The 18,478-nt window shown below is 40.3% G+C and overlaps 1 protein-coding gene across 1 annotated transcript in view; it reads right to left on the bottom strand.

Annotated features, from left to right (window-relative positions):
* Positions 1-18,177, bottom strand: part of LOC147683104 (fish-egg lectin-like) — a 339,260-nt gene extending 321,083 nt beyond the window's left edge. Inside the window, exon 1 of the mRNA XM_086944782.1 lies at positions 18,086-18,177. Within this exon, the coding sequence (XP_086800908.1) occupies positions 18,086-18,134 (49 nt within the window). The 5' untranslated portion in view covers positions 18,135-18,177. The remainder of the gene's footprint in view (positions 1-18,085) is intronic.
* Between the last annotated feature and the right edge of the window lie 301 nt (positions 18,178-18,478).

The raw sequence follows: 18,478 nt of genomic DNA, 5'->3' as shown, positions 1-18,478 counted from the left end.
CCCAGAGGCCTTGGTGCCGAAAATTATATGAAAATCTGTGTTATTTTTTTAAATTAGTCTTGAGTTTCTTCTTCACAGTGTGTCTCATTTATTGACTCGGTTTGTACAACAAGTGCTTAACACTACCCTCTGATAAGCCTAAACTGCTCGACCACACTATTGCAAATAGAGCATGTGGGATTATTAATTTAAGCTTTGTAAGCCAATAAGAGTTGTCTGGACTTTCTTCATGGTGTGCCTTTACATTGGCACTACCAAATAAAAAGCCAGCTTCCTACTATTGTTAACTGAAGTAACTTTAACTCGTGCCCACAACATGCACTGCTTATTACCTCACATAATACATCACTTATGACATGGTCTGTGACATCAGTGATACTATCAATGATGACATCTGAAATAACATCTATGATGATAACGCCGTGCATGGTGGGGGTGTGAGTTATAGTTAATTCAGGTAATTTTAAATGGTGAATTTCAGTGGCTTTTAATGTTTTAAAATGTTACAGTTTAACAGTCACATATTTTTCACCTAACCATAACATCACACTAATTTGTGTCTTTTCAGTGAATATATATATATATATATATTCACATAAAAAGCCATAGGTTTCACACCAGTTATAGTTAGCTGGAAATTTTACTGACATAAAACCATTGAAATTCCCACGTTATAGTTAGTTGGACTCACTATAACTTGCGCGTGCAATGCACTGCTGATGACGTCACATATTACATCACTCATGACATGGTCAGTGGCATCACTCATGACATCACTGATGATACCATTCTTGTGACTTAGTGACAGATCTCCTTTCACTGTAATTTTACCCATTTCAGTTACAACAACCAATTCAGTAATTCCACCATCTATATACAGATCCACTCATTCACTAACAGTTCTCTGTAGTCACTCATACATATACTCACCCATCATATGAAGTGATACACCTATACATCTTGTTACACACCGACAGTCATCCAAAAGTTACTCACACACATACTCACACATGCAAATAAACTATTGATCATCCATTTATTTGCATATAGAGCAATACACACACTACCACCTTACTTCTAATGAAAATTACAAATATTTATTCTCTTAAACAATCACTTTTCGAAACACATACTTATTTAAACAGAAACTCTTACAATTTCTTACTCTCACATATACTCACTGATATGCATCAATATTCACATATTCTATATTAAAACATATGTAGTTACTGTTAAAAACACTAGTGAGAGAGTCATTTACTCACTAACATACACTTATCCACACTATTCAACCATGCAGTCCTGCACATATGCAGTCTTTAAAATACATACAAAAAAAGAGTCAGTGTAGTAAGTAATTCCCACACTAAACAAAACAGTCACTCATACTGATACTAAAAAAAATCTAATAACCCATACACACACACATGTAGTTACTCACCAACCCATGCAGCCAATTATACACAAAGTGAAACACTGATACATATTTTTTAATTTTTAAACATTACTCCCTAATATATGTATTCACTAAAATACACTTAATAAGCCAGTTAACCAATCATTTTTTTTAAAAAAAAAACATCCTTTAAGACACTTTTTTAAAAATGGATTATTCCATCGACCTTTCCAAATACATATATAAAACATATTTATTTTTCATAAAGTCACACATTCACTGGATGGTGTCATCAGTGATGTCATGAGTGATGTCACTGACCATGTCATGAGTGATGTAATATGTGACGTCAGCAGCAGTGCATTGCACGCGCAAGTTATAGTGAGTCCAACTAACTATAACGTGGGAATTTCAATGGTTTTATGTCAGTAAAATTTCCAGCTAACTATAACTGGTTTGAAACCTATGGTTTTTTATGTGAATTTAATAGGTTTTTTAAATGCAAATTCCTAACTATAACTGGTGTGAAACCTATGGTTTTTTCAGTGAATTTCATAGGTTTTTTAAATGCTAATTCCTAACTATAACTGGTGTTAAACCTATGGTTTTTCCGTGAATTTTAAAGGTTTTTTAAATGCTAATTCCTAACTATAAATCTCAGTTTATAAGTAAGACTGTTAGTGCACTAGTTGTTCTCTGGGACATTCTGTTATTGAGCTATATTTTGACTTTTTTTGGCTGTTTTTTTGGCTACTTTTTTTTTGTTTTTTGTCTCTGGTGGCCATCTTTGGGCTACATTGGGCTACATTGGGCTACATTTTGGCTCTAATATATATATATAGCCCAATGTAGCCCAATATATATTTTTCAAAGTTCATTTTCGTAAAAACGACGTGAGCATATATCTTGAGACATAGCAAAGACACATCGGGCTACCAGTCCCTACAATTTTGCCTATTTTTAAAAAAAATATATATAAATATATTATTATTATTATTTTTTTTGTTTCCTTGATGCGCTCCCGGAGCGCGCCCCCGGGTGCGCCCCAGAAAGAGTAATTAATTGAAGCGCCCCGGGGAGCGCACCGGGGAGCGTCCCGTAAGCGCCATTATCGTTTTCTTAAACATGATAGTGACGTTTCGCGTAGCCGCGTCTGCGTGAAACGCACAACGTAAGCTCACCCGGAAGCACTCGTGCGAATAGGATCGCGCAATGTAAACTTCCGACGCGCTTACGCGACGCGTCCCGGGCACGCCCCGGGGCGCGTAGCGTAAGCGCGTCGGGTCATGTAACCTGAAAATAACACTTTTCATTGGTTCATAACAGTTTTGGTTTCATAATGATGAAGCCCCTGGTCATGTGACCTGAAAATAACACTTTTCATTGGATCTAACTTTTTTTTTTCCTTCTGATGAAAGACCCCACCTTTTTCCTTTCTTCTGACTTTGTCCATTGACTGAGGAAGACCTGCTTGTACCTCTCTGTACAATTTTCATCTTCATAATGGCTTCAGTAGCAGCAGCAGCTGGTGCATCTGCACCACCACCACCACCACAACAACCAAAAGGACCACCACAAGTGTTCATTGGTGGTCAAGAAGAGGAGGAAGAGGAGGAGGAGGAGGAGGAGGAAGAAAGGACGAGAACATTTCTCCAAGAACACAATACCCCATACCAGCCTAGACCACACATTATCTGGGAGTTTTTTTCTCTTCCACAGGGGAAGAAAAAGGTAAATGCAGCCAAGGTGACTTGCCTAATCTGTGGCATGGAACTTTCCAGAGGGAACCCTCTTAAAAAATATTCCTTTGGAAATCACACAATGATCCGCCACATGCAGCTCAAGCATCCTATAAACTATTCTGCTGCAGAAATGAAGGAACTGGCCAGTAACCCTTCCCCATCAACATGAACCAGCTCAAAAAGAAAGCAACCCACTCCCTCAACACCAGAAGAAAATGAAACGATGCGTTGCGTTCAGCCACGATTTGCAGATTTCAGAATCACATGCAAATATTGTGGGAAGACCATCTCCTACGGAGAAGAGAGCGTAAAGCTCATCATCCTTGCTGGGGACAACCACAAATGCCCCAATCGACCAAGGGACTCACGTCTGAGCATACCCTGCCACACTCATGGCAGCCAAAAGCGGTACAAAAGGGGGTGGTGATGGACGGAGCATCTGAATCAATCAAACACTCACACCCAGTCAAAAGATCTGGGTTTAATCCATCACCGTTCTTTAGCCCACTCTGCCACCCCAGTTCAGACATGGCTATATGCAAATCAGTCTGACCCTGTGCCTCATGGGAACAGTCCAGCCCGAACTGCCAAGCCATGTCTTCCCTGGACCGGAAACAAGCATCCGAGGACCGGTTTCTGGCATTCCAGCCGTCTTCAGCCCGGCTTGCTTGAATCCAGTGGCAAAGTGAGCAAGGGACTCACGTCTGAGCATACCCTGCCACACTTATGGCGGCCATGGAGGCCATGAGGCACAGGGTCATTGCATATAGCCTTGTCTGAACTGGGGTGGCAGAGTGGGCTAAAGAACGGTGATGGATTAAACCCAGATCTTTTGACTGGGTGTGAGTGTTTGATTGATTCAGATGCTCCGTCCATCACCACCCCCTTTTATACTCTGTTTAAAAATATGACTTGTAACACGTCTTAATTAGATAGTGGGATTTCACATACATCTCACGCCATTCCAGGGATGTAAAAATTGTGGCAAAAACAGTTTTTTCTCCATTTCTTATTAAAGAAAAAATAAATATTTACAATTAATATTCTCAAGATCTGCTATCTTCCTCCTACACACTCCAGCTGCTAACCCTTGCAGCCCCAGATTTCTATTGCTTTGTACTGATGCAAGTGTAATACAAACAAACACTAGATGATTTGAAGTGTCTCAAAGAGTAATATTGATATACTTTCGTGAATTAAACTTTTTACAGGGAAAAGTGGTTGCAGCACAATGTCAAAATCCCTGTTAATGCTTCTAGTCATGGGCAGAATTGTGATCGTGCCAGAGTAATCTAAGTAGTTTTGTTGAATCTGTGTTACTCTTTGACATAGAATTATTGTTAATTAAGCAATTACTCCTGCCTACAAAATTAGGAGTCATTTGGGCGAAAAATCCTACCACCAGATTACATTCAGCAAGAGCGAACGTCGTCTCGTGCTTGGTATTCTTTTTCTGCTGCAATTAGCTCTATTTCTTAGTCAAAAATGTATATTTGTGTTCATTTTGGATGCAAGGGTGCTTTTTGCGCTTTAAATATATTGCTAAATACCAGTAGTAGGTTAAGGAAAACCCTACCCCAAGGCCACATTCATGTCCTGTTGCATTTAGCACTGTGTCTTAGAGCAAAATGCATCCTCAGTTCCATTTTGGATGCCAGGAGGTATTTTTTGCGCTGAGAAACAGGGCTAAATACAGAATTACTCCTCTCACGTAATCTCATGGAATTGTTAGGTAATTTTGCGTGCTTACACTACACAGAATTGAATGAGTTACACCCATCCCTAAATAGTCCCCAAGAGGGGTGTAACACAATTGGAACAACAAAAAGTGTTTCACACAAAAGATGGAACTATAAACCTAGCATGGCCTTCTTTTGTATAAAAATATAGTGCTATAGAAAACAAGCACACAAAATTAACAAAAACAAAAACTGCATGATTTGCATACAGATAATATGTATAATTACTATAAACGACACATATTATACAATTTACCTGTGGGAGTTTTCACTTAGAAATATGTACTGCAGTGTCTCACAAATGACGTTGCTCGCTCATTCATAGGTTGCAGTGCAATGCTTAGCATCATGTATAAACTGCTTTTTCTTAGCAGCCTCTTCTCTGGTATGTAGCTAATGCTGTGTTGAAGTCTCGGCACGTTTGTAAGTGTCGAATAAACAATCTGCACACCTTGGGGCATATTACCAAGCAATAGCCATAATTATCGCTATTGCTTGGTTAGAGACAAAAATTTACCGCTGAGCTGCGGCGATTTTTACCGCAAATAAACCTTGGTATTACCAAGGTTTATCGCAAATGCGATAAAAATTGCCGCAATGCATGACTATCGCTGAAAAGTCAGCAATATTCATGCATTACCGAGCTAATGCTCTTAGCCATGTTATCCACCTCCCATTGGATAACATGGCTAAGAACTGCTCAGGGCAGGTTTTAGCTTTTGGAGATATTCGCGCTTAGAGCGAATATCTCCAAAAGTTGGTAATAGGAGATAGCGATGTTAGCGACTGTTTTCAGTCGCTAATATCTTGGCACGCCCACTTTGCATGTCATTAGTGATAAATATCACTGACATGCAAAGTGGGGCCCAAGATGGTCGCTATCTCCTACTAGCTGTCACTAACTGGTGTTAGCGACAGCTAGGTAATAGGGAGATAATTTTATCTCCGCTTTCTTGGCTTTTAAAGCCAAAAAAGCAGAGATAAACCCCCTTGATAATATGCCCCTTGTCCTCTCTTCTTCTCTGTCATATCCTAAAGCAGCATTTCAAAATCTTAGCGAGCCCTCCACCTATTGAGAGATGCCAGATCTTCATTAGATACTTTATCCATAGAATACATATTATATTATTGGAGTTTTAATAGTAGCCAGTGTGTAAGACAAGCCCTGGAGGGCTTGCTCAAAGAGTCAGGTTTTCAGAGTATTGCACAAGTTGAATCGCATGCCAATTAGAACATCAGTTCTGTGGTATATCCTGGGTTAATTAAATAGTTGATTGAAATAATCTTCTATCTCTTGAAACTCTTCAATCTAAATGTTCTCTTTCCATTTATTTTCTAAGGATTATTGACTTATTTTGGATGCATTTTACCACTTACCTGTTACTTTACCTGAAAATCCTACTAAAAGTAATTTATTTGAACTTATTTGGAGTAATTCTATTGACAATGTTGCCTTTTTTAAAAATAAAAGTGTTGAACAAATCTTGTCATGTAGACCTATAGTAAATGTTGATATTACCTGGGCACAAGATGTATAGGATTTATGGCCTACTCACCATTGGAACCATCAGTAGACTAAGATTTTCAAACATTTAAATCCACTAACCTCACTCAGACTATGTATATGTTCACACATACACAGTTACAGTCATCACTGTGCAGCTTATGGTTAGGACCAAGTTTCAACAGGGAATATTTTTTGGGGGTTGCTAATAACTTTGGCTCCATTTAATAAATCTTCACGAAACTTTGCAAAAAAGGTTCCTCCACCTCAGCTCTGTCCTGGAAAATATTGGGAGTGATCTGTGGAGATGGGGGTCCCAAAACAAATTTTCCATATGCAATTGGCCACAGGAATTTAGACACGGTTGCCGCCAGAACCTATGAACCAAATGACACCAAATTTGGCAGACAGCTAGATCTTTATACGGAAAGTGTAATTGGTTCTGATTTGGTGTAAAATCTGTTCAGTAGTTTTAGAGAAATTTCGGTTCAAAGTGTTTAACTAGCCATAGGCGCAGAAGTATGGCGGGAAAGGCAGATCGAAAGATAAGTTCTGAGTGGCTGCCTCATATCAACAAGACGTTTGTCAGCCATTTTAGATCTTGGGGACTCAGTACACATGTTCTGGAAAAAGTAGAAAAGTAACATAGAGGGGGAAATTGAAGGGATGCCCTGCCCACTAGGCCTTGTGGGTGAGCCCCAGAGAGATCTAAAACTTCCACCCCCAAGGCCAAAATGCATTTGTTTGTCTTTTAGCATACAGTGTAGTATCATGATACTGCTGTACGGTGGGCCCAGTTCCTTCCATTTAGAAACTCTCCTGGGTGGACCAGGGTCCGGGAAACCTGATCATTATTTTCTTTTTTAAATGCCCCCTTTATATTGTTACTTTATGGTAAAACTAAACTTAGAAACTCTCTGAAAAAACAAAGGTTAAGGGGATGTTATAGTTAGGTTTGGTCATACTATCTTACTTTACATTTTTTTTAACTCACAACTTCTCTGAAAAAAATAAAGGTTAAAATGATGTTATACTTAGGTGAAAATGTCAGTTAAGTCCTAGTGAGCCCTCCACGTATTGAGAGATGCCAGAGCTTCATTAGATACTTTATATATAGAATAAATATTATGTTATTGGAGTTTTATTAGTAGCCAGTGTGTAAGACAAGCCCTGGAGGGCTTGCTCAAAGAGTCAGGTTTTCAGTGTATTGCACAATTTGAATCGCATGCCAATTAGAACATCAGTTCTCTGGTATATCCTGGGTTAATTAAATAGTTGATTGAAATAACCTTCTATCTCTTGAAACTCTTCACTTTAACCCCCACATTCATCATTGTCATGTTTTGCGAGTCCTTAATAGCGATTTTTAAGGAATCGCTATTAGTGACTCGCAAAACGGGATTCATGTAGAAATCGCAATATTTATTGCGATTCTTACAGATTCCTTATTTGCGATTCGCTAATTGCTAATCGCAAATAAGGAATGACTCCCCATTCATTCCTATGGGCCTAAAGGCCCATAGGAATGAATGGGGAGTCATTCCTTATTTGCGATTAGCAAATAGCGATTCACAAATAAGGAAGTGATTTCAAGGGTGCCAGTGTGTCCAAAGGACACCCTGTAGCATCCCTGAAATGGTAATGTGCACTGGTGTTGCGCACACACATGTCAAAAGGACATGTGTGTGTGTAACATACAACTTAGAAAAATGCACTAAAGTTCATTTTTCTAAGTTTTCGCTATTTACCCCGTAGTTGGACTTCGCGGTAAATAGCGGCCCCAGATTGCGAATTCGCAATTTTTAAATGGTTCATTAATTGCATTTAAGGAATCTCAAATTGAGATTCTTTAAATGCAATTCATCACAATTTAGCGATTTCTATAATTGCGATTTTTGCATTTGGGATGATGAATCCCAAATGCAAAAATAGTGCTTGCAAAGGGCCAGATTCTCAGAATCTGGCCCTTTGCGAGCCGAATTTCCTTTGATGAATCTGTCTGTAAATGTTCTATTTCCATTTACATTTCTAAGGATTATTGACTTATTTTGGATGCATTTTACCACTTACCTGTTACTTTGACTGAAAATCCTACTAAAGGTCATTTATTTGAACTTTTTTGGAGTGATTCTTTTGACAATGCTGCTTTTTAAAAAAAAATAAAAGTTTTGAACAAATCGTGTCATGTAGACCTATAGTGAATGTTGATATTACCTGGGCACAAGATTTATAGGTTTTATGGCATACTCACCATTGGAACCATCAGTAGACTAAGATTGTAAAACATTTAGATCCAATAACCTCACTCTGACTATATATATGTTCACACATACACATTACACAGTTACAGTCATCACTGTGAAGCTTATGGTTAGGACCAAGTTTCAACAGGGAATATATTTTTGGGTTTGCTAATAACTTTGGCTCCATTTCATAAATCTTCATAAAACTTTGCAAAAAGGGTTCCTCCACCTCAGATCTGTCCTGGAAAATATTGGGGGTGATCTGTGGAGAGGGGGACCCCAAAACACAATTTCCATATGCAATTGGCCACTGGAATTTAAACACAGTTACAGCCAAAACGTATGAACCAAATGACACCAAATTTGGCAGAAAGCTACACTTTTACAAAGAAAGCATAATTGTTTCTGATTTGGTGTCAAATCTGTTCAGTAGTTTTAGAGAAATTTAGGTTCAATATGTTTAGCTATCTAGAGACGCAGAAGGATGGCGGGAAAGGTAGATCAAAAGCTAAGTTCTGAGTGGCTGTCTCACATCAGCAAGATGTTTGTCAGCCATCTTAGATCTCAAGGAATCAGTTCCCTTGTTCTGGAAAATGAATACAAGTAACATAGAGGGGGAAATTGTAGGGATGCCCTGCCTTCTAGGCCTTGTGGGTGGGCCCCAGAGAGATCTAAAACTTCTACCCCCAGGTCAAAAAGCATTTGTTTGTTTTGTAGCACTTCTGTGTATTATCATGATACTGCTGTACGGTGGGCCCTGTTCCTTCCAATTAGAATCTCCCCTGGGTGGACCAGGGTCCGGGAAGCCTGATCATTATTTTCTTTTTTAAATGAACCCTTTATATTGTTACTTTATGCTAAAACTAAACTTAGAAACTTGCAGAAAAAACAAAGGTTAAGGTGATGTTAGAAGTTAGGTTTGGTTATCCTATCTTACTTTACATTTTTTTAATTCTGAATTTCTCTGAAAAAAATAAAGGTTAAAATGATGCTATACCTAAGTGAAAATGTCAGTTAGGCCGTAACATTTTACACTCTGAAAACCACTTATATTCACCCATTATAGCTGGAGGAATGTGCCCATTTTTGACAGGGTCACCCCCTCTTTTTTTGACCTAGTACTGGTGCTTTTCGGCTGAAAGTGCATGGGGTCCCTGCTTACTATGCCCCCAGAGACAGTGCTCTTTCCCTTAAAACAGGTAAATATCTGATTGTAACCCAATTGGCAAGGACATTAGCACCCCTGTAAGTCCCTAGTAAGCGGTACCTCTGGTACAAAAGAGGGTCACTATGGCTGCAGATTGCATTATGCTACCTAAATGGACTCCCACAAAAAAATGCTTGCAGCCTGCCGTTACAGGATGTGTGAAATAGTGCAAACCATTTTGAAAACATGACGTGGATGTGCTTGCCCTCTGTATGTAAATCACCCCTACGGCAGGCCTTTGAGCCATAAGGCAGGGCGCATTACGTTATATGTAAGGACATTTCTGCATGAGCAGGCAGATATTCCCCTGTAAAATCTATTTCCAGTGCCACGACATTGCAAGTGATCAGGAAGCCATCTTAAGCATATGTGCTGGGCACTGGTAATTACGAGTTACCCAGATACATAAAGGTGTCACTGAAAAGAATGGTGTTTGGTATCAAACATTGATTCCAGTATTGCATTTATTATGGCATGCACCCAGAGGGCACCTTAAAGGTACCCCCTGAAACCTACGAGTCTTTTAGAGTGCTGGTTTACTGGACTCTTCCAGCCTGCCACCACAGACAAGTTTCCAACTCTCTGCTTGGGAGAGCCAATACTCTCAGAGGTCTGGAAAAAGGCCTACTCTATAGGGAGGTGAACACACCTCCTCAAGCAGAATGGCTAGAGAACTAGCATAAGAAGGCCAGAGGCTTCAAAGCTTCTGCCACCTTTGATATGCAACCTCAGCTTCCTCCAGACCTGGAGTATGCCACCCCATGCCCTTTGAGCTATTTGGCACCAGATCGGGTGGGAAAATTAGCGAGCTGGTAAATGTGTTGCACTACCAGTCTGGGCACACCCCTAAGGTGGGCTATATGAAGTTGACACTCGAAAAAGTGTTTTGACATCTTGTTTTTTGTGAGACTAGGAACTATGGGTCAGGTTTATGCCCACTCTCCACATAAATTGGTCATATAGGGGGTGTAGTTACCCCGTAGGTAGGTAGCCCATTGGCTACTACATTACAATCCTCTTAACACCCCTAAATTCAGTATTTAGATGGCCCTCCGATACCAGGAACTCCTACTCATCTCATGGGAACTGAAAAAAGGACAAAAAAGAGCAGTTCCTGCAAAAACAGAGGACTCCACCACTACCTGGCACCAAGCCCTGCCTTGCTGCTGGAACCTTGACAGTTGCACCGATCGACTCATTCAGAAGCTGTGCATCCTCCCAAAGCTGTTGAGGACCATCCAGAAACTTCAACAATCAGGAAGCATCTCCCTTAGGGTAGAGGAGCCATCACCCTACATCTTCAGGGACTGAAAGCATCTACCCAGTACTCCGTGTTGTTGATCATCGGATTAATCTAAGTAGCAACACAACAGGAGCAGGTTCCTGAAGCTCTTTGAGGTCTGCCTCATCTCTGCTTCAAGTTTTGAGATTCTAGACCCTCCAAGAGCTACCCTGCACCAATACCCTGCCTGCCAAGGCACTTGCGCTCACCAATTCTTGTTTGTGTTCAATCCAAACACCACCACCAAAAAACATATCTTCACTTTGAGAGACTTCAGAAGAGACAAGCTCCACACTGAGAGTAGCCCTGCTTTGTTTCTTTTCCCTCCCCTGCAGGTACCCCAGAATTGTGAGAGCCTCTAGTGCTAAGTGACCATCCAGCCAGCACCTCTGCAACCGAGCCCCACAGCCCAAGTACATGACTTCAGCCTGCTTCCTCTTGGCCTAGGAGTGCCCAGGAGCCAAGCCCCCCCCCCGTTGTGTTCCGATGGACTTGTCCCCAAGTCTCCCCTTGCAGACACTGTTGTTTTGAAAGGTCTCTTTAAACTTTACCACGTAGCGCTCAAGGCTAACAACACGACCAGTAACTCTGTATCCATACACCCCATGTTAGTGTGACCCAAAATGCTGGTAGTTTCTTGGACCCTCGGTCATAAGAACCTTCAACCCTAAAGGATACCTTCTACAACTGGTTGCAAGTGTACCTATGCAGTACACGTCTTTTCATCCCATAAGATAACATTATCATGTTTGGGGGTCATCCCTCAAATTTGACAGCTGTGATTTTCTACAGTTTTACCTGTAAAGATCTATACCTTCTAAAGTATTTGCTTTATCCCAGAGGCCTTGGTGCCGAAAATTATATGAAAATCTGTGTTATTTTTTTAAATTAGTCTTGAGTTTCTTCTTCACAGTGTGTCTCATTTATTGACTCGGTTTGTACAACAAGTGCTTAACACTACCCTCTGATAAGCCTAAACTGCTCGACCACACTATTGCAAATAGAGCATGTGGGATTATTAATTTAAGCTTTGTAAGCCAATAAGAGTTGTCTGGACTTTCTTCATGGTGTGCCTTTACATTGGCACTACCAAATAAAAAGCCAGCTTCCTACTATTGTTAACTGAAGTAACTTTAACTCGTGCCCACAACATGCACTGCTTATTACCTCACATAATACATCACTTATGACATGGTCTGTGACATCAGTGATACTATCAATGATGACATCTGAAATAACATCTATGATGATAACGCCGTGCATGGTGGGGGTGTGAGTTATAGTTAATTCAGGTAATTTTAAATGGTGAATTTCAGTGGCTTTTAATGTTTTAAAATGTTACAGTTTAACAGTCACATATTTTTCACCTAACCATAACATCACTCTAATTTGTGTCTTTTCAGTGAATATATATATATATATATATATTCACATAAAAAGCCATAGGTTTCACACCAGTTATAGTTAGCTGGAAATTTTACTGACATAAAACCATTGAAATTCCCACGTTATAGTTAGTTGGACTCACTATAACTTGCGTGTGCAATGCACTGCTGATGACGTCACATATTACATCACTCATGACATGGTCAGTGACATCACTCATGACATCACTGATGATACCATTCTTGTGACTTAGTGACAGATCTCCTTTCACTGTAATTTTACCCATTTCAGTTACAACAACCAATTCAGTAATTCCACCATCTATATACACATCCACTCATTCACCAACAGTTCTCTGTAGTCACTCATACATATACTCACCCATCATATGAAGTGATACACCTATACATCTTGTTACACACCGACAGTCATCCAAAAGTTACTCACACACATACTCACACATGCAAATAAACTATTGATCATCCATTTATTTGCATAAAGAGCAATACACACACTACCACCTTACTTCTAATGAAAATTACAAATATTTATTCTCTTAAACAATCACTTTTCGAAACACATACTTATTTAAACAGGAACTCTTACAATCTCTTACTCTCACATATACTCACTGATATGCATCAATATTCACATATTCTATATTAAAACATATGTAGTTACTGTTAAAAACACTAGTGAGAGAGTCATTTACTCACTAACATACACTTATCCACACTATTCAACCATGCAGTCCTGCACATATGCAGTCTTTAAAATACATTCAAAAAAAGAGTCAGTGTAGTAAGTAATTCCCACACTAAACAAAACAGTCACTCATACTGATACTAAAAAAAATCTAATAACCCATACACACACACATGTAGTTACTCACCAACCCATGCAGCCACTTATACACAAAGTGAAACACTGATACATATTTTTTAATTTTTAAACATTACTCCCTAATATATGTATTCACTAAAATACACTTAATAAGCCAGTTAACCAATCATTTTTACAAAAAAAAAACATCCTTTAAGACACTTTTTTAAAAATGGATTGTTCCATCGACCTTTCCAAATACATATATAAAACATATTTATTTTTCATAAAGTCACACATTCACTGGATGGTGTCATCAGTGATGTCATGAGTGATGTCACTGACCATGTCATGAGTAATGTAATATGTGACGTCAGCAGCAGTGCATTGCACGCGCAAGTTATAGTGAGTCCAACTAACTATAACGTGGGAATTTCAATGGTTTTATGTCAGTAAAATTTCCAGCTAACTATAACTGGTTTGAAACCTATGGTTTTTTATGTGAATTTAATAGGTTTTTTAAATGCAAATTCCTAACTATAACTGGTGTGAAACCTATGGTTTTTTCAGTGAATTTCATAGGTTTTTTAAATGCTAATTCCTAACTATAACTGGTGTTAAACCTATGGTTTTTCCGTGAATTTCAAAGGTTTTTTAAATGCTAATTCCTAACTATAAATCTCAGTTTATAAGTAAGACTGTTAGTGCACTAGTTGTTCTCTGGGACATTCTGTTATTGAGCTATATTTTGACTTTTTTTGGCTTTTTTTTGGTTACTTTTTTTTGTTTTTTGTCTCTGGTGGCCATCTTTGGGCTACATTGGGCTACATTGGGCTACCTTTTGGCTCTAATATATATATAGCCCAATGTAGCCCAATATATATTTTTCAAAGTTCATTTTCGTAAAAACGACGTGAGCATATATCTTGAGACATAGCAAAGACACATCGGGCTACCAGTCCCCACAATTTTGCCTATTTTTTAAAAAAATATATATAAATATATTATTATTATTATTTTTTTTGTTGCCTTGATGCGCTCCCGGAGCGCGCCCCGGGGTGCGCCCCAGAAAGAGTAATTAATTGAAGCGCCCCGGGGAGCGCACCGGGGAGCGTCCGGTAAGCGCCATTATCGTTTTCTTAAACATGATAGTGACGTTTCGCGTAGCCGCGTCTGCGTGAAACGCACGGCGTAAGCTCACCCGGAAGCACTCGTGCGAATAGGATCGCGCAATGTAAACTTCCGACGCGCTTACGTGACGCGTCCCGGGCACGCCCCGGGGCGCGTAGCGTAAGCGCATCGGGTCATATAACCTGAAAATAACACTTTTCATTGGTTCATAACAGTTTTGGTTTCATAATGATGAAGCCCCTGGTCATGTGACCTGAAAATAACACTTTTCATTGGATCTAACTTTTTTTTTCCCTTCTGATGAAAGACCCCACCTTTTTCCTTTCTTCTGACTTTGTCCTTTGACTGAGGAAGACCTGCTTGTACCTCTCTGTACAATTTTCATCTTCATAATGGCTTCAGTAGCAGCAGCAGCTGGTGCATCTGCACCACCACCACCACCACAACAACCAAAAGGACCACCACAAGTGTTCATTGGTGGTCAAGAAGAGGAGGAAGAGGAGGAGGAGGAGGAGGAGGAAGAAAGGACGAGAACATTTCTCCAAGAACACAATACCCCATACCAGCCTAGACCACACATTATTTGGGAGTTTTTTTCTCTTCCACAGGGGAAGAAAAAGGTAAATGCAGCCAAGGTGGCTTGCCTAATCTGTGGCATGGAACTTTCCAGAGGGAACCCTCTTAAAAAATATTCCTTTGGAAATCACACAATGATCCGCCACATGCAGCTCAAGCATCCTATAAACTATTCTGCTGCAGAAATGAAGGAACTGGCCAGTAACCCTTCCCCATCAACATGAACCAGCTCAAAAAGAAAGCAACCCACTCCCTCAACACCAGAAGAAAATGAAACGATGCGTTGCGTTCAGCCACGATTTGCAGATTTCAGAATCACATGCAAATATTGTGGGAAGACCATCTCCTACGGAGAAGAGAGCGTAAAGCTCATCATCCTTGCTGGGGACAACCACAAATGCCCCAATCGACCCTAGTTATTTCTTTTCTTTTTTTTCGCTCCAGTTGAGCCATTTCCAATTCCCTATTTTTTCGTTTCTCCCCATGAAAAATACAAAAAAAATATAAAAGTGTTCTGAAAAGCCAAATAAAGTTCAAAATGTTCATAAAACATACAAAAAATCTAAAACAACAAAAAGAAGAAAAAAAACAGTTCTTTTCAGAACTACCTCCAATTTCTAATAAAAGGCTACTTCTTTTTAAAAACTGTCATTCTTTTTTCCCCATGGTAAGCTTTCCGGTACGCTCCCCGGTGCGCGTACTGGGAGCTGCCCCCGCGCAAATCAAAAAAAAGTAAAATCTTTTACCCCGCAGGGCCCTTTTTTGGCACAAACATCAAACCTAGGGGGTCAGGGGGGTCTATCCCTGCCCCCTTATTGTCATTTCCCCCTTTGTTTTAGCCACCTCTTGTGTCTCGATTTTACCGAGACACAAGATGGCGGCTGCTCCGGACTGTTTCGAATGTTTACAGACACCCGAGAGCCAATCAGCTTTCCATGCGCAAGTCGCTTAGCACGCCCGCTGCGCTCCCCGGGGCGCGTACCGGGGTGCTGCCATAGATATATATATTTTTTTGAACCTAAATTACTCAAAATCCTTTGGAGCACATATCTTGAGACATAGCAAAGGCACATCGGGCTACCAGTCCCTACAATTTTGCCAAATTTGGTCGAAATCCATTCAGCCGTTCGGGCTAAAAGTGAAATCGACCGCCCTATGGAAATTAACATGGGGAAAACGCGTTTTGAGACCCCCCTTTTATCTCGGCCCCCGCTTGACGAATCCCCCCCAAACTTTCAGGGAAGGGCCGGAACGCCGCGAGGCCATTTTGAGGAAATTTTCAGTCAGATTCGACAACCGGCGCCAAAGTTATTTCAAATAGAATTTTGAGATTTAACATTGAAAAAAATCCTAACTATAACTACCTACTGGCGACCGCCAGTAGGTAATATAAATGTATATATGTATATATATATAAATAACAGACTAACATGTCCGCTTCTCAAATTTCATATTTCACTATACTAATTCACCACTAATCCTTTATGGGTTGCGGAGTAGCGTGCTACTCTCCGAAAAAACACCAACTTCAGGGGGGTAACACAGGCCTTCGAAGCTCCTGCGGTGCGTGATGCCCCAGAGCTGCAGGGGGCCCCTCAGCTTAGTTATCAGAACTGAGCGCTCCAAAGTAAATCCGGAGTGGGGGTCCCTCCATGTACCTTGCAGAGGGGCCCCCCTTAACTTTTGTTACGCCACTGTTCAACACCTCATCATGGGTAGCAAGCAATATTTAATTGCAAACCATTTTCCCTCTCATATCCCTCTGCTACTCTTCCCTATCCAAATAACTGACTACCATACCCACCACTCATATTACTTTCATATTTCACTATACAAATTCACCTCTAATCTTTTATGGGTTCCAGAGTAGAGTACTACTCACCAAAAAAGCACGTCAACACTGCATCAGGGGTAACAAGTGCTATATAAATGCAAACGTTTTTCCCCCTTCTATCCCTCTGCTACCATTCTCAATCCAAATTACTGACTTAACTATCCACCACTCAAATTACTTTTATATTTCACTATCCTAATTCAACACTAATCCTTTATGGATTCTGGAGTAGCTTGCTACTCGCTAAAAAAGGGCTTCAACCCCCCCATCAGGGGTAACAAGAGCTATTTAAATGCAAACCTTTTCCCCTCTTCTCTCCCTTCGCTATCCTTCTGAATCCAAATGACTGACTAACCTATCCACCACTCAAAATACTTTTCTATTTCACTATACTAATTCAACACTAACCCTTGGGATCAGGAGTAGCGAGCTACTCTCTGAAAAAGCCCTTCGACGCCTCGTCAGTGGTAGTAAGCGCTATATAAATCCTATTTACAATACAATACAATATTCCCCAAGTACACAACAGAGCTTCAGGTCTAATGTTTACTATATTGAAAAGATATGTAATGGAGCTTTATTTGTGATATATCATACTGCAAAGGTATACAATATAGCTTCAGCTGTGATGTGTGCTATTGTATACATATGATGACCGAGATCTACTGTTTTGTACACTCAACAAAGCTTCTTCAATTGTAATGGATAACACTGAACAGAAGCACAAAAGAGCTGCCTCGCAAATGTATCTTACTGTATAGGCACATAACAGGTAGATCTTCATCCATGTCATGTATCATACTGCATAAGCACACACAATAGTTTCAGCCAGGAAGTCCCAAGCTGCACAGGTTCAAGGTAACGTTTCAGCGGTAGTACTCCACTGCAGACGCACAACAGAACTTCAGCAACGAGTACTGTACTGCACAGGTATACAACAGCTCTTTACCTGTGATGTACCGTATTACATAGATTCACAAGAGCGTCAGCAGTGATGTATATATCATACGCCACTGATGTACAGCTTATGTCGTGATATGTCACACCACACAGATATGCACTACAGCCTCGTTTATGGTGCACCCCACTGCGCATATATCTTATATATCTTCAGCCGAGTCGTGGCACACTGCACAGATGCCTCAAACATACACTCACAAAGAGCTGCATTCCCTTATAGGATACTATAGTATAGGCATACTAAAAGTCCCTCTCGTAGTTACCTAAACACCATCCGCAGCTGGGGAGGAGGAGAAGCAGCAGGACTCGCATCTTGTCTTCTGGATAAGCATTTACTAGTTATGCACTGAACACCAGCTGGAAGGACTCCTGACTGAGCTGACGGGGAGCGGCTGCAACGGAGGACACAGCGTCGCTTGCCTACTGAGGGGGCGGGTCTAAGAGCTCAGGAGGCTGGAATAGCTGAGGATATCGTTGTATAATGTCTCTGCTTCAGGTGGTTTAAGAGTTTACGCTGATTTACAATTGTGACGACACTTTGGGAGTAGGATTAAATGGAAGAGGCGCATCATGAGTTCTGCTGTAAAATGATGTCCTAATACCACACACACCAACAGTTGCTGCTTCTTTCGAAAGTGGTAAATGTCGGGAGCGGT

This window comes from Lissotriton vulgaris, chromosome 11 (genome assembly GCF_964263255.1).
Source record: "Lissotriton vulgaris chromosome 11, aLisVul1.2, whole genome shotgun sequence".
Lineage (NCBI taxonomy): Eukaryota > Metazoa > Chordata > Amphibia > Caudata > Salamandridae > Lissotriton > Lissotriton vulgaris.
This window is presented reverse-complemented; position numbering and strand designations above follow the sequence as displayed.